This window comes from Eptesicus fuscus, chromosome 12, assembly GCF_027574615.1.
Source record: "Eptesicus fuscus isolate TK198812 chromosome 12, DD_ASM_mEF_20220401, whole genome shotgun sequence".
Taxonomy (NCBI): domain Eukaryota; kingdom Metazoa; phylum Chordata; class Mammalia; order Chiroptera; family Vespertilionidae; genus Eptesicus; species Eptesicus fuscus.
Genome location: NC_072484.1, coordinates 14,844,581 through 14,869,241, shown reverse-complemented (window position 1 = coordinate 14,869,241; position 24,661 = coordinate 14,844,581). Strand labels below are relative to the sequence as shown.

General features: G+C 42.5%; 1 protein-coding gene across 1 annotated transcript in view; it reads right to left on the bottom strand.

The window, feature by feature from the left end:
- RALGAPA2 (Ral GTPase activating protein catalytic subunit alpha 2) overlaps positions 1-24,661 on the bottom strand; it is a 288,867-nt gene that overhangs the window by 199,517 nt on the left and 64,689 nt on the right. Inside the window, exons 10-14 of the mRNA XM_028144951.2 lie at positions 18,576-18,803; positions 17,133-17,300; positions 15,841-15,978; positions 12,017-12,165; positions 8,367-8,478 (exon numbers count right to left, since the gene is read on the bottom strand). Of these exons, the coding sequence (XP_028000752.2) occupies positions 8,367-8,478; positions 12,017-12,165; positions 15,841-15,978; positions 17,133-17,300; positions 18,576-18,803 (795 nt within the window). The remainder of the gene's footprint in view (positions 1-8,366; positions 8,479-12,016; positions 12,166-15,840; positions 15,979-17,132; positions 17,301-18,575; positions 18,804-24,661) is intronic.

The following is a 24,661-nucleotide window of genomic DNA, read 5'->3' as shown; positions in this document are numbered from 1 at the left end:
CTGTGGCTGGTCCTGCATCACTGGGGAGACGACAAAGCTCTCTGTACAACAGCTAATCTATTTCCCGAGTCAGCTCTTTCCATAATTCTCTGCAGTGGCCACTTCAGATCTACTGTTCCTTGTGTAAACCTCCAAGCTCATCAACTCTTTCCTGATTTTTAGCAGATGAACTCACTGTGCACTTCAGAGAAGACAGAACCCATTGAGCAAGATGCCCTAAACCTGCGCCCACAAGACCCATGCCTCTCCGTCACCTGCCAGCTCTAAGCGAAGAGGGGCTCCTGCTCTTCTGTACTTGCCCCACCTCTGCTCTGCACCTCTTCCTCAGAGTCTTTGTGTCTGTATTAACCCTGCCTCTCCTTTAGCTCCAATCCATCCTACTGCCCCAGTTCTCCATCAGCATAAAATACTCCAACTCTTCATTGAAGAAAAAAAAAAAAAGTTCCCTTGAACAAAGATTTCCTCTCTAGCTACAGACCCATTTATCGCCCTTTCAAAGACAAATTTCTTGAAAGAATGTTCCACACTCCCTCCATCTGCGCATGCTCATCTCCCAGTCAACTGACCGCTCTGGCCGTCTCCCTCCTACGCTTCCTATGCCACTCCACCTTTGCCTGGGTTTTGGTCTCCATTCTCATGGCTCTAGTTATCATCTGCTTCAGAATCTCCAAGGTCAGCCCAGACCTCTTTGTTAGTTTCCTGACCTATCTATCTGCTTACTGGATAGTTCTACCTGCATGTTCAGCAGGCACCTGTAATACAGCATAAGAATAAAAAGACCCCTGGGTATGGGAGAGGCCACGCGCCCCCGGGTCCGGGTGAGGCCATGTGTCCCTGGATCCGGGTGAGGCTGGGTCCCGGGTCCGGGTGAGGCCACGCGCCCCTGCGTCTGGGAGAGGCCACGCGCCCCCGGGTCCGGGTGAGGCCATGTGTCCCTGGATCCAGGTGAGGCTGGGTCCCGGGTCCGGGTGAGACCATGTGTCCCTGGATCCAGGTGAGGCCTCGCGCACCTAGGTCCGGGTGAGGCCGCGTGCCCCTGGGTCCGGGTGAGGCCATGTGTCCCTGGATCCGGGTGAGGCTGGGTCCCGGGTCCGGGTGAGGCCACGCGCCCCTGCGTCTGGGAGAGGCCACGCGCCCCCGGGTCCGGGTGAGGCCATGTGTCCCTGGATCCAGGTGAGGCTGGGTCCCGGGTCCGGGTGAGGCCATGTGTCCCTGGATCCGGGTGAGGCCTCGCGCACCTAGGTCCGGGTGAGGCCACGTGCCCCAGGGTCTGGGAGAGGCCACGCGCCCCTGGGTCCGGGTGAGGCCATGTGTCCCTGGATCCGGGTGAGGCCTCGCGCGCCTAGGCCCGGGTGAGGCCACGTGCCCCTGGGTCTGGGAGAGGCCACGCGCCCCTGGGTCCGGGTGAGGCCATGTGTCCCTGGATCCGGGTGAGGCCTCGCACGCCTAGGTCCGGGTGAGGCCACGCGCCCCTGGGTCTGAGAGAGGCCACGCTCCCCCGGGTCCAGGTGAGGCCATGTGTCCCTGGATCCGGGTGAGGCCTCGCACACCTAGGTCCGGGTGAGGCCACGCGCCCCTGGATCTGGGAGAGGCCAAGCGCCCCTGGGTCCAGGTGAGGCCATGTGTCCCTGGATCCGGGTGAGGCCTCGCGCACCTAGGTCCAGGTGAGGCCATGTGCCCCTGGGTCTGGGAGAGGCCACGCGCCCCTGGGTCCGGGTGAGGCCATGTGTCCCTGGATCCAGGTGAGGCTGGGTCCCGGGTCCGGGTGAGGCCACGCGCCCCTGGATCTGGGAGAGGCCAAGCGCCCCTGGGTCCAGGTGAGGCCATGTGTCCCTGGATCCGGGTGAGGCCTCGCGCACCTAGGTCCGGGTGAGGCCACGTGCCCCAGGGTCTGGGAGAGGCCACGCGCCCCCGGGTCCGGGTGAGGCCATGTGTCCCTGGATCCGGGTGAGGCTGGGTCCCGGGTCCGGGTGAGGCCACGCGCCCCTGGGTCTGGGAGAGGCCACGCGCCCCTGGTTCCGGGTGTGGCTGGGTCCCTGGGCCCGGGTGAGGCCACGCGCCCCTGGGTCCGGGTGAGACCACGCGCCACTGGACCCGGATGAGGCTGGGTCCGTGGGCCCGGGTGAGGCCATGTGCCCCTGGGTCCGGGTGAGGCCTTGCGCCCCTGGGTACGGGTGAAGCCGGATCCTGGGTCCGGGTGAGGCCATGTGCCCCTGGATCCATCCGGGTGAGGCTGGGTCCCGGGCCCGGGTGAGGCCACGCGCCCCTTGGGTCTGGGAGAGGTCACGTGCCCCTTAGTCCGGGTGAAGCCGTGCCCCTGGGTCCGGCCGAGACCAAACCAGAGGGAGTCGGACCTCCGTTACCACCATTTGTCCACCATCCAGAGATGAGGGGTCAGTGCTGACATGTACACATAAGGAACTGGTGGACATTGAAATTGGGTCTCAAAAGAACTGTTGGTCCAGAAAGAAACTCACTACAGACTGATTCATTTGCCTGTCAGCATAACTATTATTGCTCGTCTCACATTCAGTTCTTATAAGTATATATCTAGTGACATATGATCTCGCTCATCTAGGGGAAATGATGAACAACATAGACTGAGGAACAAGAACAGAACCAGAAACAAGGAGGCATCGATCGGACTATCGGGCCTCAGAGGGAGGATAGGGGAGGGTGGGGGGAGGGGGGAGAGATCAACCAAAGGACTTGTTTGCATGCATATGAGCCTATCCAACGGTTAAGTTCAACAGGGGGTGGGGGCATGCGTGGGGAGGGGTGTGGGATGGGAATGGGGGGATGAGGACAAATATGTGACACCTTAATCAATAAAGAAATTAAAAAAAAAAAAAAGAACAACAAAAAAAAAAAGAATAAAAAGAATTACATTTCTTCCACTGAGATTATCCCAATTCCTCGACCTGGTATCTCCTGCTCCTGGCCTTTGCACATACTTTCCCTTCCCTCTCTTCCTCCTGTTTGCCTCTTTAACTCCCATTCATTCTTCAGGTCATAGTAGCTTGGACATCACTTCCTCCAAAGTGTCCCACCCCCAGCCACCAGCAGACTTCAGTTCCCCCAGTTCTCTGCATTTCCCCATCAGCTTGTTGCCCTTTTCCTTAGGAATCCTTCCTCTAGTCTGACACAGCATTACAACTGGTCACACAGGCAGCCCTACAAGATATTATGCATGTATTCTAGATATTTCCTTGAAATCGCCCAGTTCCTTACCTCTGCCAAAATATTCCACAGCCTTTAAAATTCAAATCAAAATGTATTTCTTTTGAAAGTGCCACATACATCTCAGATAAGCCCCAGATGCTTTCCTAATTTTAGTAGAGGAAACCTTATGCCCTGTCTGTGTAACTTCCCTGACCTGTTGTCAGAGCTAAATGTACTTGCTAAGGTGCCAACCTACAAATATTTCTGCCCAATCCAGACACAAATAGGCTCCCACTGTCACCTGGAGTTATGCTGTGCATAGAACAGGGGTAAATTTGCTTTTTAATTAAAAGAGAAATTCTTCTTTAACATGCACATAGGAAATTTTGAGAATTAGAAAACTGTCTATAATCAGGCAGGACTGATCTGATAACTTAAAAATCATATTTAAAGTGACCCTTATGCAATGTATCTGTTTCCCATGTTTTAGTTCATGTTTACTACACTTTTTAAAGGGGTAAAAATGTTAAAGTTGAACTAAATTAAGTATATTGAAAACAAGGTTTTAAACTCACTTAAAATCTGACTTTAAGATGAATAATTTTCTTTAAGTTAAGAAAAATACAAAAGCCCTAGCCGGGTGGCTCAGTTAGTTGGAGCATTGTCACATACACCAAAAAGGGTTGCAGGTTCGATCCCCAGTGGTGGCAGGTACAGGAGGCAACCAATCAATGTTTCTCTCTAACATCAATGTTTCTCTTCTCTCTCTCTCTCTCTCTCTCTCTCTCTCTCTCTCTCTCTCAAATCAATTTTTAAAAAAACATATCCTCAGGTAAGGATAAAAAAGTACAATGCAAAATAAAAAATTAAAATAATTTTATTATATATTTTTATTATGACTAAAATGTTAGCTTCATAACCAATGGATGCAAAACTCTGGGGGGTGAGGGCATATATGGGAGTGGGGTGGGGAGGGGCAATGGTAAGATATGTACACATATAATACCTTAATAAAAAAAATTGAAATAAATAAATAAATAAATAAAATGTTAGCTTCTGTTTATTCATTTTTACACTTCTATTTTCAAAAGGAGTTTGAGGACATTACCAAAAAGTGCATATATATAATACATTTCATAAAGAGTAGATCCAAAATATAATGTTAAGTAGAGTAAAGAGAAGAAAGTAGAGACTGGCAATGTTACCAGGACTCAGCCTCTCATTGGATTACAGCACTAGCTACAGATTTAAAAGCAGATGTTTCAGTGTGGTGAGATGCCCTATATTAAGAATCTAGCATTGGCTTCACTTAATTGACTAATTATAAAACAAACACAGAATAATGATTTCCTATCTATATCTATAAAAGCCTAAGCGACCGTTATGACCAGTCGACCAAATGACCAGTTGATCAGTCACTATGACACACACTGACCACCAGGGGGCAGGTGCTCAATGCAGGAGCTGTCCCCTGGTGGTCAGTATGCTCCCACAGCCAACCTCCCATGGCCAGCCAACCTCCCGTGGCCAGCCAACCTCCCGCGGTCGGCCAACCTCCCGCGGTCCCTCCCCATGGCCCACTGGCCATGATGGGGACTAGGCAAAATGGCCCCGATCAGCCCTGATCGCCAGCCAGGCCAAGGGACCCCACCCGTGCATGAATTCATGCACCAGGCCTCTAGTAGCTTATAAAATGCATCTCAGCAAATCTTGCAAATGTGTACACAGACCTGTTGAATCATTATCATAATTCACAACTAACAACACTGCCACACAGAGCAAAACCATAAAATATAATCAGTGGGTGTCGAGTGGCACCTTTGGACATGAAGGCAGGGTACCCTTGGAATAGGTTACCCTTTTCGAACAGGAAAAGGGAAAGAAAGCCCCAGTCTCTAGATTCTGTCCCTATCTTGGTTTGTGACCTGGGCAATTTATTTGGCTTTTCTAGAGTCATATTTCTTGTTAAAAATAAAAAGCATCTGCAAGGTTCCTTTAGCACTGAAATTCATGTTTCATCAAATATACCTTGGCATATAAACTGTATAAAAAACACCTTCTCTCATAAATCACTCTTTTTCTTACACACATTTCCTAAACAACCACTTTCTACATTTCTCCCACACTTATACAACACAATTGTAAAGTAATGGCTCACACTATAAATAGAAGAACCATAGTCCAAATTTCCTGATATATTTTAAGAGCTTCAAGCACAAGGTCAGAGTTAGCACTGACAACAGGTTAAAACATCATTTATAACAATCACCATTATTTAGAAAATATTTAAAACTAAGTAAAACTCAACTATCATTTGAAGAAAATTGGCCAACGCAATTATCTATGGGCAGGGAGGGAGGCGGGGAGAAACACTAAAAGGAAATTAGAAAAAGATAAAGGGAAAATAGCAACTTAAAATTTCCTGTCCCTTTTAGTAATCTCCTTATTCAAATTTTAAAAAAATTAAGTATCTGGCAACTGTAGACAGACTACATGGCCAAGTGAATAATAATTAGATGGCATATTTTAATTTTACTATGGGTCTAAGATGATACCCACTTGATTGCCTGGCAGCTCTGTCCAGACTTTTCACATTTTCTCCCACCTTGGATCTCACAAAAGCACTTCGGAAATCAACAAATAATCATACATCCCAAATGAATTTGCTCTCATTCTTATAATAACCTGGCAAGATAGGAAGGAATCCTTTTCTGATTGTGACAGATTAGGGAAGACAACTCAGAAAGGTGAAGTGATTTGCTCAAGACAACACAGCCAGAAATGCCAGAGCTGGGATCAGAACCCAGAATATAACTCCCCAAAGCTCATCTTCTCACTACTATTTTATGTTTAGTTTGTAATTTAAGCATTCTTCTTGAACCACCTAACTGTTGCCAAAATAATAATAACAACAACAAAATCATTAATAACCGTGGACTCAAAACTAATCTTCAAGTAAGACCTGACAAGATTTCTCCATTAATGAGGGGGATTTTCTCCCCCAAATCAAAACCAAACAAACAAACAAAAAAAATAGTTCCACAATAGTCTTGCTTAATTCAGTGACAAGTTCACTCAGTTCCAATGCACACATGCACAGACAGGCAACTGGTGATGAATGAGTCTGAGCACCCGCCAGCCTGCGCTTGGCTTCAGTCCCTGCCACTTGGCAGCCCCAGTCCCATCAGGACTGAGAGATCAAGAAGGTGCTGACAGATAAGCAGGCGCTCCAGGAGAGTCAGAGCAAAGTGAACAGAGTGTCTGTATTTCCAGGAGGACATCAAAGCAAGTGGCTGGTACACCCTGAGGCCAGGGCACAGTAAAGTGTAGCACTCACAGAAGGATGTGTAGACCACTTCATGTGTCCAATAACTAGGCAAGGCAATCAGAGTACAAGTGATTATACTACTCAGGAGGCAAGTGACTAGTACGTGCCAATTATTTCTGTAGCCCCCTCATACATTTTTCATCAAGTCAAGGTCATTCAATCATGTTAAATTATTAAGAATTAATATGAACAGTTGTGTTTTCTTATGTTACAATGGGAATCATTTGTTTTGCATGAAGGAATAATTTCTTTTTTTAGCATCTTCACTTATATACCTTACCTGTATTCTAGATATGCTCTTAATATATATCCTCCAAAATCACCTTCACATCAACTGAGGAGAGAAGTTAACTTCCCCTGTAACTGCCCCTTCCAGCTGATAATCCACGTTTCCCATATTAAAGTACTCAGTCAGGCCCATCCACTGTACTAATGCCTTGGTGTAGAATGTCACATTGTTCCCCTGTCGCACTGTTTCTTTCAGATATTTTTTATAAATTCTATGCATCCCATAAATATTAGTGTTTCCTAGTAGTTACAATAGGCTAGCGCCCTCAGGACCTTTAAAACTTCCATTTTCCAGGCAGTTGTTTATCATCTGCCTTCTCATCTCTCTCCCTTGGGGTGATATTAAATGCTCTTGACTCTTCTTATCATGTGAGATGCAAAAAACAGACATCTCCTTGGCTCTCTGCTCCCACCTAAGGCCAAAACAGCCTTCCTCACCTTATCTAGGACTTCACTTCTACAGTGCCTTCCCCTCCCGCAACTATCTTGTTCTCACTGGACCATCCCCACTGGCAAGCAAACATACTTTAATACCAATGGCCTTAAACCCTGCCTTCTAATCATGCTGCCCATTCCAGCTCGCTCTCGTTTCCTCCTCCCTTCCACATCAGTACCTCTGCAAAGCCTTGACTATACTTGCTACTCCACTGCCCAGTTCTCAAATTTCTCCTCCACCCACACCAAGAGGGCCTCGTTCTCCTAGAACATTCTCAACCACCTTCATATCATCAAAATCAATGGTCAACTGTCCATTCTCCTCTTACCCAATACTGGTCCTCCAGGCATCCAGACATGGGCTCCTCTAGTGTTTCTCCTAGCTCCCTGACCACTCTCTCTCAGCATCTTTGGCTGGCTCCTCTCCTTCACAATCATGGAGCTGGCCCTTTTCCTTCTATGATACAAATTTTCTCCCTAGTTCAGTGGTCGGCAAACCGCGGCTCGCGAGCCACATGCGGCTCTTTGCCCCCTTGAGTGTGGCTCTTCCACAAAATACCACGTGCGGGCGTGCACGTACAGTGCGATTGAAACTTCGTGGACCATGCGCAGAAGTCGGTTTTCGGCCTGGGTGAGTCTATTTTGAAGAAGTGGCGTTAGACCACTCAAGGGGCCAAAGAGCCGCATGTGGCTCGCGAGCCGCAGTTTGCCGACCACTGCCCTAGTTGATCCCATCCGGTCCTGTGGCTTCAAACACAATGGTCCAACACACCATTGGCTCTCACATTTTTATTTATAGCGTGAACTGCTCCCTGACCTTATTCCCATTCCCATGCTTTTGCTCATCCTTTAACTCTTCAAATCTACCCAGCCCTCCACCAGAGCCATCAGCTCTTTGTATTTTCCTAATTTCTACCAACCTCAAGCAAATAAAAAAAAGAAAGTAAATGGCGAAGAGGTAGGAAGGTCTAAACTTAATTGTAAAGAACAGATTACAACCTTCACGGCAAAACTAAGGAAAATTTCTAATTAAATTTCTAGAAATTTTAAGTTACTTTAATTTTACTCTTAAAATTCTCAGGGATTAAAACTATTTTGCTCTAAAATCTGATTCAATCCGTGCATTTGAAGTGTTTTAATAAAAAATACTTACCCTAAAGAGTAACCCTGCCAAGCTCTGGGCAAACAAGTCCTTTATTTGTTTTTCCTTTGGCTTCTGCATGACAGCTTCTGTTATCCTGAGCAGTATTTGCAACATCTGTTCCCTGGGCCACCCAAAATAAAAGTTCATATTAATCACATCTCCAAAGCATTTTAATTTATAGGTACGAGAAATCCTCTTAAGAATTCAGCAATAGTGATATATATGTATTACTTAAAAGTATTAAAAATTGGGATGAATACCATTTTCTGTAAAAATAAGCTACCTTAGGTTTCAGCAGTTCTAACAATATGCCTCCTATGCCCACATCAATAGGCAGGATAAAACAGGCATCATCCTGGCCTGACTTTCTCCCCTTACAACAAGGGAGACAAGATTGTTTCTCCGACTGAGGCGGGCACTCAGTGAGCATCTGTGCCTATTTGAACGTATGCATCACCCTTTAATTTTCACATCCATTATTTTATTTAACCAATAAGGTCTTCCTGTCTCTCATTGTGATAGGAAATAAAACTGACTTTCTGGTCTTCATTCTTGGGGGTAAGCAATCAGCTGCATAGTATAACGGAACTCCACACTACTCTTAAGGTAGGAAGGTTTGGAAAGGTCACCGATGGCCACTTTGAGGAGCTTTGTGCCTGGAAGATGCTGTCTGCAGCCCAAGGCACAACTGAGGCAGTGGCAATCGTCACAACTCAGTCACAGTGTACCTTGCAGAAAGGGGTTTCTATGTAAAAGGTCTGTGAAGAGTATAAAGCAATAAAGAGACAGACTAACACTGCTAATTATAACAGCGATTAGGCAAAAGGGCATATTTCCTTCTTACAGCTGTTACATTCTTCCCATCAGAGTGCCTGCTCACCTTTTATCCCGAATTCCATGGAATCTGAGAACACATTACCTTTTGTGTGTAAGGGCTGTCTATTTGTTCTCTGAGGGAAACCACCTCAGTTCCTTTTAACCATCTCCTTTGAGATCCTACACACTACCCATTTGTTTATCTTGCTCTTTAGTGATAAAATCAAGAGCAACGCCATGTAGTATAGGTCAGACAATGCAATCTCTAAACCATAGTGCCTTTATACTGGTCTCATATTTCTGCATATTGGGACAGTATTTTCTCTTAACATGACACTGACTCTCATTAACCTTCTCAGGCTACAGCCCCAGTGTAAACAGCCGCCATCACCTATGGCCACAGTCCTGTGCTGCACCCACTGCACTGTCTCTTCTCACATGGCCGTCAGAGGGATCTTTTGGAAGCATGAATCAGACCTGTGTCACACTGTTGCTCACACACAGAGAGGAAGCCAGTGGCCTTCCTGTGGTCTGCAAGGCCCAGAGCAACCTGGCTGTGGCTGGCCCCTCCCACTCTCCCTTTCCTTCTGTCCACTCCACCACATTGGCTGTCATCTCATCCTGCCTGGAACAGACTGCGCTTGGCACTTGTGGTTCCTTCTGCCAGGAATGCTCTTCCCTCAAACCTCCCCGTGGCTCCTCTCTCCCTGTCTTCAGGGCTCTGCTCGAGAAGGCCCTCCCTGACATCTGATGAAAAACCTCCCCTGCCCTGCACAGCTTCCTTGTTCTTTTTAGCACTTTTTACCACTGAAATGGCTTCTGTGTCCATATGTCTCAGTCTACGAGGGTGGAAACCTCCCGAGGGCAGGGACATTATCTGTCTAGTTTACCCAATACCCGCCAAGCAGAAGCCAGCTGTTCTTTATTGGATAGAGGAAGAGATGGGAGGGGAAAGGGGACGGGAAGGAAAGGAATTTAGGAATTGTCTGGTTCTAAAATACATAAGAAAATATACTAAGGAAAAAGGCACATCCCTTTCTCTACTATTTTTTTTTTTTTTGGTATTTTTATCTATTTCTATAGTTTGTTTTTTTATACTTTTACCTGGATTTTTCTGAATTATTAGGGAACAGAGAAGAATTGCTTAATTTGATTTCCTAACATTTTCATTTAAAAGATTATCAAAAATCAAAAATACTACTATTACAATAATATACTGAATTCATAGAGTTTTCAAAGAAAAATACATAAAAAATTCCATTGCTATAACTGCAATATCAAGGAGTGGATATTGGAGTTAAAAGCATACCAGTATTTCTCATCACTTTCAATATTACTGACACAGTATTTAACTTTTTTTAAATCATATTATTCATCACTCTAATATTTACAGTTTTAACATCTGCTGCTTGGCAGTGTTAAGTTTAAAAGTCTTAGAAAATGACAGTGCAATTTACATCTTAAAATAATCATTTTGATACCTGCAGTTTCTGTATTAGTGAACTTTCTGCGGGACAGAATTCCTCCAGGCCCACCCTTCCCTCATCTGAGAAAGAGCTGGATTCCATGGCCCCAGGGCCCCTGCCAGCTCAGTCCTGCCTCGTTTCTATGGCTTCACAACCTGCAGACAGCTCCTTCCAAAGGACCCTTTGTGCTGACTTGAGGATGTCTGGAAAAGGCATCCAGCACACAGGCCTGGTAACACAGGCCCCCAAGATTTCCAGGAAGGAAGTGTGCCACCGGTGCGGCCTGCAGTGGCCTCGGTGGACTGAGACCACAGCCAGGTGAGCAGTAAGGGCAGGCTGTCTGCTTCAGGATGGTGGCTGGGTGAGAGGAACGTGAAAAGGATGGACTGAACTGAGAGGCTGTCTGTCCGATGCATTACGGAAGAGAAGGATTAGTAAGTGGCACTGAGGTGCTCTGGTCTGAGGCTGAGAACCTTTAGGAACACCTCAGAAGCTGAAGTGCTATGAAGATATCCATTGTGAGAGGAGAGCACATCGGATATATTATATGGCTTCCTATTCATTGTAGGAAAAGACCTAATGCACTGTTAACCTTTATGGGTAGTATAAACAAAAAAACACCAAACAAAAACAAAGGGTGAAAATAAAAACAATCCGCATAAGCATGTTGGCTGCACTATTTTTTCAGTCACTCTGACAATTTATCATCCTATATAATAATCCTATATAATAAAAAGCTAATATGCAAATTGTCTCCTGGGGGGTTTGATCAACCGGGAGTTCGACCGCTCGCTATGACGTGCGCTGACCACCAGGGGGCAGCACGGAACGAAGGAAGGCCCCGGCCGGTAGCCAAGGGGAAGGAAGGCCCCGATTGGCCCTGATCGCCAGCCAGGCCTAGGGACCCTACCCGTGCATGGATTTCATGCACTGGGCGTCTAGTTTAAAATAACTGTTTTTCCAAATGAATTTAAAACTTCAAGTTTGAAGCAATAAAAGTCACTAAACAGCATTTTTGAGCAATTAACAAATTGTCCTGGGCTTATGAGGAATGATACTATAACACTCCAGTTATACTGCTTTTTCACAAAACTGTTTGATTCAGTTTAAAATGGAAAAGTCTGTCATTAAAGCAATTTGACCACTTACTCTTAATTCAAGAACATTTTAAAACCAATAATTAAAATAAATGAATTATCAAAGTACTGAATACTTACCTTCTTCAAAATTCACAGAAACTGTTACAAAAGACTGATTATCATCTTATTGTTAACTTTGTAAAACCATATTATAAATGAAGGCTGTAACATTTTAATTATTATGTTGTAAAATGGAATTATCTGTTTCATAATACTAATTAATTTGAAATAAACTTACCATGTCTTTTTATTCATTGTAAGCTCCATTATCATGCGCCTAAAAATAATCAAAACAGCTTTACAAGCATCAACTTGTTCTTTCAAGAGTATGGGGACTTCAGCACATGGTTCCAGCAAAAAGACATTCGCAGCATTTGTCAAAAACACCTTAAAATAGACAAATTTTACTTTAGAAAGTATTAAACTTATAAATATGAACAAATTTTGCTTAAAGGTAATAATACCAATTTTACTTTACCAATGAATCACTTTTGAGTTATTTCAATTAAGGCAAAAATACAGTGCCAACATATACTCAGGACTTTTTTCCATTCATCTCCTAAAATCACTCAAATACTGAGAAACCTGAAAGACCATTCCTAGAAAAAAATTACTATTACATATTACTGTTGTGACTTTAGAAATTTTACAAATCAGAAAAACTTTTTTTTATATCCCCTCCCCCCCCAAAAAAACGATAGGATAGCATCACTGCCTCTGGGTGAGAAATGTTGGGGTGGGCGAGGGGAGAAGAAGGGACACTGTGGTCAGAAAGTGGCTGAAAAGAACAATCTGGTTATTGTTGAATCTCCCAGCACATGAACAACCTGCTGACAGAAAGTGCGGCCAGCACCACACAAGGGTGGGCCTCTAGGAGCGGTGGCATGCCAGGAAACAGCCAAAGCCACATGATCGGCATTGCACATCTTCCAGGAGCATATATTTTTACAATAAGAACTATATTGTGCAGTAGAATATAAAACCTAAGTGAATTCTATACAATAAAAGCCTAATATGCTAAGTATCCAGTCATCTGTTCAACCAATCAAAGCATAATATGCTAATGATATGCTAAGGCCGCTATGATGTGCACTGACCACCAGGGGGCAGATAGTTGACTGGTCGACCAGTCGCTATGACATGCACTGACCACCAGGGGGCAGATGCTCCGACCAGGAGGTTATCTTGCTGCTGGGGTCTGGCCAATTGGGACTGAACGAGACGGGCTGGACACACCCTGGAGCCCTCCTGCGGTCCCTCCCTGGCCCTGATTGTACACCGGTGGGGTCCCTCAGCCTAGCCTCCACACTCTCACAATCCGAGACCCCTTGGGGGATGTTGGAGAGCTAGTTTCGGCCCAATCCTGCAGGCCAGGCCGAGGGACCCCACTGGTGCACAAATTCGTGCACTGGGCCTCTAGTTCTTAAGATAAAAACAAATTTCGAAAAAAATTTAGATACTCAGCTGACCACTCTATGCTCTACCTCAGAATTTTAGGATACAAGTTTACTGTCCTCTACCATTAGGGGTATTTCAGCAGAAATTAGGAGAAGCACTAACCAAGGTTATCATGTGGTAAGTTTATGCTTAGGGGAACTACAATAAAATAACAATGAGCTACTATTTAGACAGATGACATTAACGAACCCTCAATTTAGGAAATTCTGAGTTGTCAATCCAGTAATGAGGATGGATCTGCTCCATATATCTAGAGCTATATTCCATATTAGGTTTCATCTGGGTTCAACAGTACAAATTCAAAAAATCTGGGAATAAATGGAACTTCTCTGGCTCACCCATGGATGAAGTCCATTAACACAACATCTTAACCTTTTGCACTCGGATGTCGAGTGTGACTCGACACGGTTAGCATTGGTAGCAGCTCTTTTTATACTCTTTGAATGTATCAATAATTTGAAATATAAAAAAATCCAAATAAATAAGTTTGTATGAAAAGAAACTCCAGTTTTTTATTCTACTGCCGTGCTTTGTAAAATCTGGGGTATTTAAAAAATTAAATCTTGAGTAGAATAAAGGAATTGAGAAAAAAGCAAGCGAGTGCAAAAGGTTAAAACAAATGCAAAAACTGATCTAAGAAATGAACATACTTCAAACATACTTTAGTTCAAGTGTATGAACTAAAATGTTGAGTCTTGAAAATTATCTTTTGCAATAAATATTTAAAAGGTGTGATGACACCATTTTCTAGGAAGAATTACTAAATAAGCACTGTAATAGTTGATAATAGATAATAGTAATGAGAAAGAATTTACTAGCCTTCAAGTAAGAAAAAAGAAACCAAAGAATTTTTGACTCACAAACTAAAGCAGTGTTAGTGACTGTTTTGAAAAGAAGTATGCCCTAGGTGATATGTTTTAATCCAGATCATTTTCATTCAATGTACTGGCTTCTTGATTTGAATTTGAAACTTTTGCATATTCCCAAGTAAAAATGCAAAGGTCTTCATATATGGGGTGGGGTGGGGCAAAAGCAAGTTTACAGTTGTGAGTACATGAAATGCAAAGTTTATTCTTGTATTATTTATTCATTATTGTTACTATTTTCCATACAAGCAACTGCAAACCTACTTTTGCCCTACCCAGTATTATAAGTCTTTCATTTTACTTTTTTAAAAAAACATCAAAATGCCAACTACAGGAATATTTCTTATGACCATGTTAGTTTCCGGTAAGGTAAAAATAAAAATTAATTATGCCTATATTGTAACTATCAAAAGCAACTACAGAAGAGTAGTATCTTATCAAACCTCCATTTGGCCACTTTTTTTTCCCAATGGACCAAGCAGAGGGCCAGAGTACTGGACACAATGAGAATAAAAACAGCCACTTAAATCCAAACTAAACTTTTTAAGAATATAGTGCTATAAGCAAGTAGAAAATTATTTTCTTGGTTCAGCCAAGTAGATGTAACTTAGCCTTTCAGAAAAGAAATAACACTCTTCTGAATCCAAAGAGGTAACTGGCACCTGCAACCCGGCTGACACTGGGATGGCTGACGATGGCAATCTGGTACCCACCAGGAGGAAGGGGCCACCAAGGGACTCAGAGCAGGGACTCCTGCATGCATTTCTTTGGTGAGGACATGGGTTATATTTATGAGCTCTACCAAAGTTCTTTGAAGCTACTAAAGTGAAATCATCTTGATTTTTTAAAATTTCATTTCAAATGATTTGCTGATTTTCAATGAAAAATGAGAAAATTCGTTAGTGATAAGGTATTAAACTGCTAATTAACTTGAAAACAAAGAGGATCACATGATAAGAAATCCTATCAAGAGACAGATGACAACAATACAGCGTCATTGAAAACTGGTTAACACGAATGCCCTGCCCATGGCATCCCCAGACGCCACGCCTGTGCTCGGTGTGGGAGGCCTAACTGGACGCAGCTGTAAACGTGCGTAGGGCATAGAGGGTGAAGTGCCAGGGGAAGGGAGGGGAGGCACTCCGTGTTTTCACTTATACTCGTAACAAACTCAAGCTGGATCGGACCACGAGGTAATTTCTCAATCCCTATTTCTGAGATAAAATCTTGAGGTCTGGGGAAATGAAGTAATGAGCCAAAGTTGTTCTTTCCAATGTTCCAAATGGCATCAGTTCTATTTCATAAATCCATTCAGATAACTATTAAAATTATTGCATTATTCATCATTCTTCATAAACACAGACAATTTTTAAGAGGAGTATTACTGATGATTATATAATCAACCACACTTATCTTGCAAATTAGAGTCCAGGTAACTAATTACCCATAAGTGTCCTGAAGGCACTTTTAAGATTTAAATCTCAGTCATTTCACATTTACTGTATAGTAATCCCTCTTTAAAATGTAAAACTCGTTCATTCATACGTCTCCTTTGAATAGAAAAAGTTATTTATAAATTGAAAATGAGAGATCGGGAAGAAAACTCAGAATGAGAATTTAAGAGCTGTTAACTGACAGAGGCTAAAAATACCACTTTATAGGATGCTATCTCAATACACAAATGTTCACAGTGACTCCAATTGGGGGCCTTTCTGCCACTGGCCAGCCGGCAGCGTACCTGCAACACAGCCTGGGCCCCGGCTTTCACGCTCTTGTTCTCCTCTTCTGCCACACACCCTCTGCTCACCGCACTCGTGAAGGAGTATGTTCGGCCCCAACTGGAAGATCGCTTATGACGGGAACTTTCAGGCGCAGTCTTTAAAAAAAAATAGTTAACAGAAGGGGAAGAAGTATACATTTGAATATTTAATTCCTACATTAAGCAGAATTCACGGGAAACAGATTCTAGGAGGCAAGGTTTGTGTGTGTGTTGTGTGTGTGTGTGTGTGTTGCCATTTTGTTCACCAATCTGTCTCCAGCACCTAAAATAGTGCCTGTCAGTTATCATGTATTGAAAAAGGAAACAAACATCCAATGACTGGATGAGCACTTATCCTTTAAAATATGTGATTAATTCCATTTGCTCGTCTATTAATTCTGACCTGAATAGTTGAAAAGTCAAATTATCCTATGTAATCCTATATAATAAAAGGCTAATAAGCAAATTGTCCCCTCAGGAGTTCGACCAACCAGGAGTTCGACCGATCACTATGATGTGCGCTGACACCAGGGGGCGGCTCGGAATGAAGGAAGGCCCCGGCCAATAGCCAGCAGCTGGGGTAGGAAGGCCCCAATTGATCCTGATCGCCGGCCAGGCCTAGGAACCCTACCCGTGCATGCATTTCTTGCACTGGGCCTCTAGTGTAATTAATACAGATATTTAAAAGTGATAAGCCTTTGGTTACAAATATTTTTTAAATGTTTGCTGTCAATTTCTATGACAAACATCTACTTTTAGAAATAATTTCTCAGACTAGGTTTCAAATTAGCATGCCAGAAATATAAATAAGACTTAAGTTTCTTTTGTGGTTCAGGAAGAGGTCCCACTCTGTGGTTTTACATTAATCCAGCCTGTAGCTTTATCAAACACAGACTAAGAAGTCCACTGCTGAGAGCACCCACTTTCTGAGAATGCTATTTATTTAAACATGTCAACGATAAGGCAGTGACATTTTAGGCTCGTACAGAGATGTGTAAAATACGATAGCTGATTAAACAACTCTTGTGCAATGGTGGATAATGAAGCTGCAATGCACAAGTGGACCTAGTCTGAGGGTTAGGAGATATCTGATTATCTTGAATAGACCACAAAGGTAGCCTCACTGAAGCAGGTCCTCAGAGAACTCAGCAACTTGAGAGTATCGGAAATGATAAAAAAAAGAGACCCGCCTGCCTGGGATCTCTGACTGAGCCAGGTGTACTTTACTAAATTATATATACTCCCAACTGAAACAAGTGATAAAATATTACCTCTTTGCTGTCAGTCTCAGAAAATCCTAATTTTTCAGCATCTTCTTGGGTAACTTCCTTTTGATCTGGTTCTTCCATGAACAGAGGTTTGTCCTGGAGGATCCACTTTCTGTACACTTGGACTACTTTCCTTGTTACAGCTATGTCACAGGAAGGCAACAAAAATGCCTAAAATGAAAAGAGAAAACTTCCCTTAACGCTACACAAGTTCAGATTACTATAGGGTCACACAGAAATTTCCAATCACCATCACCAATTTCAGACTTTCCTTTAAAATATACAGCTGGTAATATGCTACACAGGGTCACACCAAATTTATCTAAAGAAAAATAGGCATTTTCATAATTGTGCTAGAAAATATAATGCAATTTAAAAATAACTTCTATATTCTGAATAATTTTTCCACAAAAACAAAAAGAAAATACAGACCTATACAGATAGTTCAATTGCCTATTAAACAACAGCCAAAAACAAAAAACAAAAAACAAACAAAAAGCCAGTTCGTGGCCAACTCTCACATCTCTTCTCAACTCCATGTTCAGCGACATCCATATTGGTAGCTTGAATTAGCCATGGTGAAAGTATTTACACCACAGAAATCTGCAAATGCTACCATCTGCTTTTCTTTTCTTTTTTTTGTCTTTGCCTTACCTTTTCCTTGTCTTTCTTTCCTTCCTCCTTCCCTCCCTCCCTTCCTTTTTTCAGAGCCAGTTGTTCAATAGGTACCACACACCACTGAGTAGAAACACCAATTTTAATGGAAGCACTGGCCAGTTTAGCATTATGTATATTTATGTGAACTTTTTAATGTTAAAGAACCCCCCTTATGTATCATAAGAACTTTGATAAAATGTAACAAATTTCAACTGCAGAAACGTCCCGCTCCTTAGAGAGCTCCCTGGCCCCTGGAACACCAGACTTGGGTTCTTCTTGGCTATGCTCATTTGTTCGTGCACATTGCAGGAACGGCTTTCTTTCCACCTACCGCTGGTCTTAAAGTTTGTTAAGGGAAGATAAGTGTTATGGAATGATTTTGCTCAAATATAAAATTTTCCTTCTACACATAGCAATTCTACAAAAAAAATGTTTTTTAATTCACAAATGAAATAAAACACTCCATATGGCAAATTAAAAGTGAGATCAGAGGGCACTGGCTGGTGATCTCAGTGGCTGGTGCACTGTCCTATACACTGAAAGGTGGTGGGGTTCAATTCCCTGTCAGGGCACATACCCAGGTTGGGGTTCAATCCCCAGTCAGGGCGCGTGCAGGAGGCAACTGATTGATGTTTCACTCTCTCCATTCCTCTCTCTCTAAAATCAATAAAAGCATGTCCTTGGGTGAGGGTTAAAAAAAAAAAAAAAAAAGTGGGATCAGAGGGATCATTATTCAGTCCTGTAATTTAGCCCAAAGCATCAATAGTATTTCTTGGGAGTAATACTGACCTGGCGAAATACTTCATTCACAAAATTGACATAACCTCGCGTTGACAGGAGGATGCGCTGCACCATTTCATACACGTTCCGGTGCTCCTCTTCAATGCTGCAGAGGCTAGAGTTGCTGAGCCTCCGGTCCGACAAGGTGCTGCTGTTAGAATGGTTCTTGTCTGGCTCTGCAGGCCCGCCACCCTCCAGCTCCGGTGCCCTCTCTTGCACTGCACCACCACCAACAGTCTGGAAGAAAGCCATTACCACTTCTGAGTCATCCTCTTTGGTACTCAAGAACAACTAGCAAAACTGAAGACTTGCTTTATTTTAAAGCTCTGGTTACCATCAACTTGACAACAAGCTGGAAACCAGCACGGCTGGAAGCACATGTGGCTACAGGACCTGTACTTACCAACTTTCCAATTCACCAACTAACCACTCCTCCAACTCAGTCATTTTAACAGGAAAATTAGTAAATTATTAAAGGAAGGGAGGCTGTGAAATTTTATCAACCTAAAAAGTTTAATTTATATTTGTAAAATCACAGAATTAATTAACACGTGATTGCATTTATATTATCACCACCTTGGTCTCTACAATGTAGCACTTATTGTATAGCTGCAGAGATTTGAAATTTCAGTGGATATTTTGAAGCCACAGTGTTGAGAAGCATCACAATGGTCTCATAAGCCTAAGTGACATCTTGCTGGAGGAGTGTCAAGATCTATAAAGGGTATAAGAACCTTGATTTGAGTTCAATATCTCACATCAAACTTAACTGGAATATTCATAAAATTTTAGATATCTAGAAGACTTGAAGACCTTAAGAACATACAGAAATAAAATAATTCATGCAGTAAATCACAAAGTTTAACACTGGTTTCTGCTCTCATTTCCCTAGCGATTAAATGTTTCCTCTAAAAATGTATAATTTCGTTTCACTTTTGTATTATTCTTTAAAGTGCCAAAATAAATAATTCAAATACCACTAAAATTTCTAACCCACTGTGAATATTTTTTATAAGAAGTGATAAGCTATGAGTAGTACAAAACAGTAATTTCAGTAACTACCAAGGACAGTTTGAAAGCAAAGGTTGTTATTGAAATAGTAACCTCTAGGGAAAACTAATGGAAGATTATATTTATAACTAGAGGCCCGATGCACAAAGATTCGTGCAAGAATGGGCCTTCCTTCCCTGGCTGCCGGCACCATCTTCACTCCGGGTGGAGCCGCCTTTTCGCTCTGGTCCAGAGCTGCCTTTCCACCTTCCCACGCTGCCCAGAGGCCCAGAGTAGCTGGGGCAGTGCAGAACGCCTGAACGATGCAACCATCCTGCCCGGCTGCTTGGTGCCTGAGTATGCAAAATTAACCCATCTTTGTTAGGTTAATTTGCATACTCACTCCTGATTGGCTGGTGGGCATCACGAAGGTACAGTCAATTTGCATCTTACGCTTTTATTAGTGTAGCTAATTTTCTCTTCATGACATAGCAATTAAGCCTATGTGGCTTGTCAAAGGCACTGTCACACTGTGACATGAAGTACCCTATATAAATTATTTCATCTTGTTGATGGATCAACAACTATCTTCCACAGAAAATTAATTTTATTCATTTTGACTAATATTTTATCTTAATCTTAAAAGCATGGAGGTTGGATTAAGGCTAATGTCTCTTGCAGCTCAATAACTTGTGATTTTTTTGTTCAATTCCTCCCATTTTCCCCAGAGGCCAAAAAATGAAAGGAAAAACATCCATCCACACATACATATGTAGCAAATTAAACATGGCCACAAATTCTTTGGCTACTCCTTCTGTAGAGAGGTGAAGCCTAAGCCCCCTCCCTTTGATCCCCATGGACTATGTGACCATATTACCAGCAGAATAGAGTGGAAGTGACCTGTGCTAATTCCAGGTCCAGGCCCAAAAGGCTGACAGTCATCCCTTCCCATCTTTGGGAACAGGAAAGAAGTCCAAGTACCCTGATAGACAGGACATGGAAAGAGAGGCCCAGCTGAGCCCAGCCTTCCACTACACCCACCAAAGTAACAGGCATGTGAATAAAATTACGTTGGACCTTCCAGACCAACCAGCCATCAGCTGAAGACCATGCCACCCTCAGTTAATTCCACATAAAACATAAAAATGGCCCAACAAAATCCTACCCAAATTCCTGACCCAAAAAGTGAAATATGTAGTATGGTAAAAGGGTTATAGTTTTAAGCTGCTAAATTGTGAGGTCATTAGATAAGTAATTAGATAACATAGCAATTAGATAACTAAAATATGTACATAAAGAATTATGTTTAAAGGTACCCAGTCACTCAAAAAATGAGCTCCAGTGTCCAAATAGAACAAAATGGTAGTATAGTGTATTTCCCATCATGCCATGATTAAAAATTACAGTTGACCCCTGAACAACAAGGGATTAGTGGCACCCACCAAGGATGGAAAATAATGTACTTCTGATAAAATTATGCTTTTCTTAGCCTGCTCTAGTCCACACTCTTTCCACAAAAGTCTGCTTTCCAAAAATATCACCATATTTTGACAGACATTTATAATAATAGTAAGGGATGAGAGCGAAAACAAAAGGATAATCCAAGTCTAATCATTTCTTGTCTCTTTTATGAAGATTAATAGTGAGAGCATGAATAAGAATTAAGCACACAGAGAGGTCCATTTTGCACCCACTACAATCAAGCTGGAATCCTCAACTACACTGAGTGGCCAGATTATTATAATCTCTGAATGCATAATAACCTGGCCACTCAGTGTATATATATATAATGGAGGCCCGGTGCATGAATTCGTGCATGGGTGGGGTCCGGCCAGCCTGGCCAAGGGGAGGGGACATGGGCGGTTGGCCAGCCTGCCTGCTGGTCGAACTCCTGGTCGAGGGGACAATTTGCATATTAGCCTTTTATTATATAGGATATACACTGAGTGGCCAGATTATTATGCGTTCAGAGATCATAATAATCTGGCCACTCAGTGTATTATTCAGTATTAGTTGACTTGGTGGTAAACGTGAGGATGATTCTTACCTCTTCTGGATGTGATGACACCTCAGTGAAGCAGACAGCTGCCTAGACCAGGCATGCTGCCGGAGCTCGGGAAATGTGCATGATACAGGCTACCACGTAATCCAACCCTCTCTACCACCCTGTTTTCCTCTGAACCCACAGCTCATACTGAGGACACCCACAAAGCAGGTGTGAAACAGGAGAATGCAACTGCCATTCTGTTGGTGATGCCTGATGCCACTCATTTCCCATCATGATTTGCCTGCATGGTTGGGGGCAGCCTATGTTTGCTTTGGGAAAGCTTAAGAACACAAAGTACAAGAGTGGTATTCAACAAATGAATCTGTACAATACATTAACTCCTGTGGGGTTGTCAATTTGTGCGATTCACTTTTCCTAACTGTTCATCTCATGAAATACAACAATTTCAGGAAACTCACAGCCCATGAATCGTTATTGAAGGGCTGGTTCAGAATTAGTAAAGGTGATACTTTAATAATAATGTATCTAAACAATGCAACTACAAGAGTTATCATACAAATAAATGTGATCAACTGCCTTATCATCCCAAACTTTCTTTTTCATTCTCTAATGAACTTTTGGGGGTTTTAATTTTAATTAATGTACATATAGAACTATTAAAAGAACAGTTGCTGTTGCAATTTTAAAATCACCACTGCTTTTTCTAATACATGTTGAAGTACTTCTATCTTATACAAAAATGAATCACTAAGGAATAAATAATTCTTCACTGAAAACATTTTCAGCTGAAATGAAGAACAAAGACTGTTCAGATTTGAAAGGGTGGGGGTTGCTGCTGTTATGGATGGATGGGACTGATACCGTTGTAATAATCTGGTTATTATTAAACAGGAAAGGAGTAAAGGGAAGACTAGATAATATAGACATGCCACTTATACAGCTTTGCTAAGTCTATTCCCCACTGATTGATGGGGGAAGGGGCTGAACAAAGGCAGTTTGGACAAATGGTCAGTAAGGTCTGAGTGAGGTGGGAAGGTGCCTACCTGTCTGTCTACAATCAATCATACCTGGAAAAAATTAGTGGCCAGGATGGGTGTGGCCACTGTGAAAACTAAATATTTAAACTGCTGAACAAAGGAAGTTCGCTCTCTCTCACACACGCCAGGCTCTTTTTGCTCTTGATCTTTTGGCCCTCTGGCCCTCTTGGGACCCCTGTTGCAGGGGATGCGCTCCCCTATGCCCATGTGGCCCACAGCCATGTGGGACCCACAATGAACTAATGGACTTCAATTAGCTCGGATGCTGAACTGGACCCGGCTGCAACATGGAACAGAAGCTCTGGACACTGACCTTGCTTTTGGCTCTACTGGAGCCACAGCTGCACCTCTTTCAGGGCTGGCTTAAGGGGTATGGAACTTTGGAACCCAAGAAATGTAACTGCACACAAATAAAGCCTTTTATCGCATCCAATTCTCCCATGCCAATCTTAGAACATTCATTTTCTAAAGATATTGCAAGAACCTCACCCCCACGAGTAACAGGGAAGTTCTATTCTCTGGTGACAGGATGTACTTCTATTCTACCATGAATGACACCACTGAACAAAAGAATATCTTAAACCAGATTCTCCAAGTGTTATATAAGTTAAGTCTATAAGATGTACTATCCTTTCTTCCCTGGTAAAAAAAAAAAACAAACAAAAAAAAACAACCTCTCAATTGTATTACTTCTAAATCAAGAAGTAAATTGCCCTAGCTGGTTTGGCTCAGTGGATAGAGCATCGGCCTGCGGACTGAAGGGTCCCGGGTTTGATTCTGGTCAAGGGCACATGCCCAGGTTGTGGGCTCGATCCCCAGTAGGGAGCATGCAGGGGGCAGCCAATCAATGATTCTCTCTCATCATTGATGTTTCTATCCTCTCTCCCTCTCCCTTCCTCTCTGCAATCAATAAATAAATAAACAAAGAAATAAATAAAATGAGGAAGTAAATTTACTTTGGAAAAAAATACACAAAAAAACTTGTCATACATGACCTGTAACATAGTAATAGTATCCTAAATGTGAACTCTATTTGGAAGCAGCACTTAATATAATGTTTTAAAGGGCTTTTACAAGAGCAGCATATTCTTTGGAAAGACATTTTGGACCACTTCACTTAGAATCTAAGTCTTAGATAGTGATGTTCACTTTACATGGATAAAATTATACTAAATTTGAAATTCCAAACAAAAACTTTCAGGAGACAAATGCAATTGTATGTGCTTTTATTCCTACAACTTCACTTCTAAAAGTTAATATTTAATTTTTTACACTGCTGCTTTTTCTAATGTTCAATATAAATGAAAAGCGGAACAAAGTAGACACATGTGAGATGAGGTGGGAACCAGAGTTGTAAGGCAGAGAAGGGAAAATAGGAGACTGCATGATGACCCCCAAACGATGTCCATACCTAACCCCTGAAACCTCTGAAAGTTAGCTTACTAGTATATAATTTCATACAAAATTTTTTATACCCTAATTGGTAAATAAAAGTCTCTTGTCATGGCTCAGAACAAACTATGTTTCCCTGAGTGCTGGTGAAATCTGGGCCCATTTTATTTCCTCTTCTGTGAACTTCATCTCCTTTGTCCATTTTTTCAATTGGGCTGTTTGTCTTATCAATTTGTAGGCACTCTTTATATTGTAGAGATACGAGCTCTATTAATAGCCATGATGTTACAAACACTTTCCTCAACTTGAGTGTGGCTTTATGCTATCTTTTGACACATAAATATTTTTCTGTTTTTTAAAATAAAGTAGAATCTCATTTCCTCTGTGGCTTGTGAGCTTTATCTCTACCTAAGGTGGTCTACTACTTGCCAAATTTATACATTCTCTAGATTTTTCTCCCAAGTTCTTTATCATTGTTTTTATATGTAGGCCTTTAGTCAATCTGACATTTGCTTATGTATGTGATACAAAGCAAGGAAGGTTCTGGGAAAGACAGACAGACAGCCAGGTCCTTTCAGCTTCAGGGCTGTAGGTTACATTAGATATTCAGTGCTAATGTCAGTCTCATTCCTTTGCAGGAACCTCTGGTTTCTGTCAGGAAGCTGTAT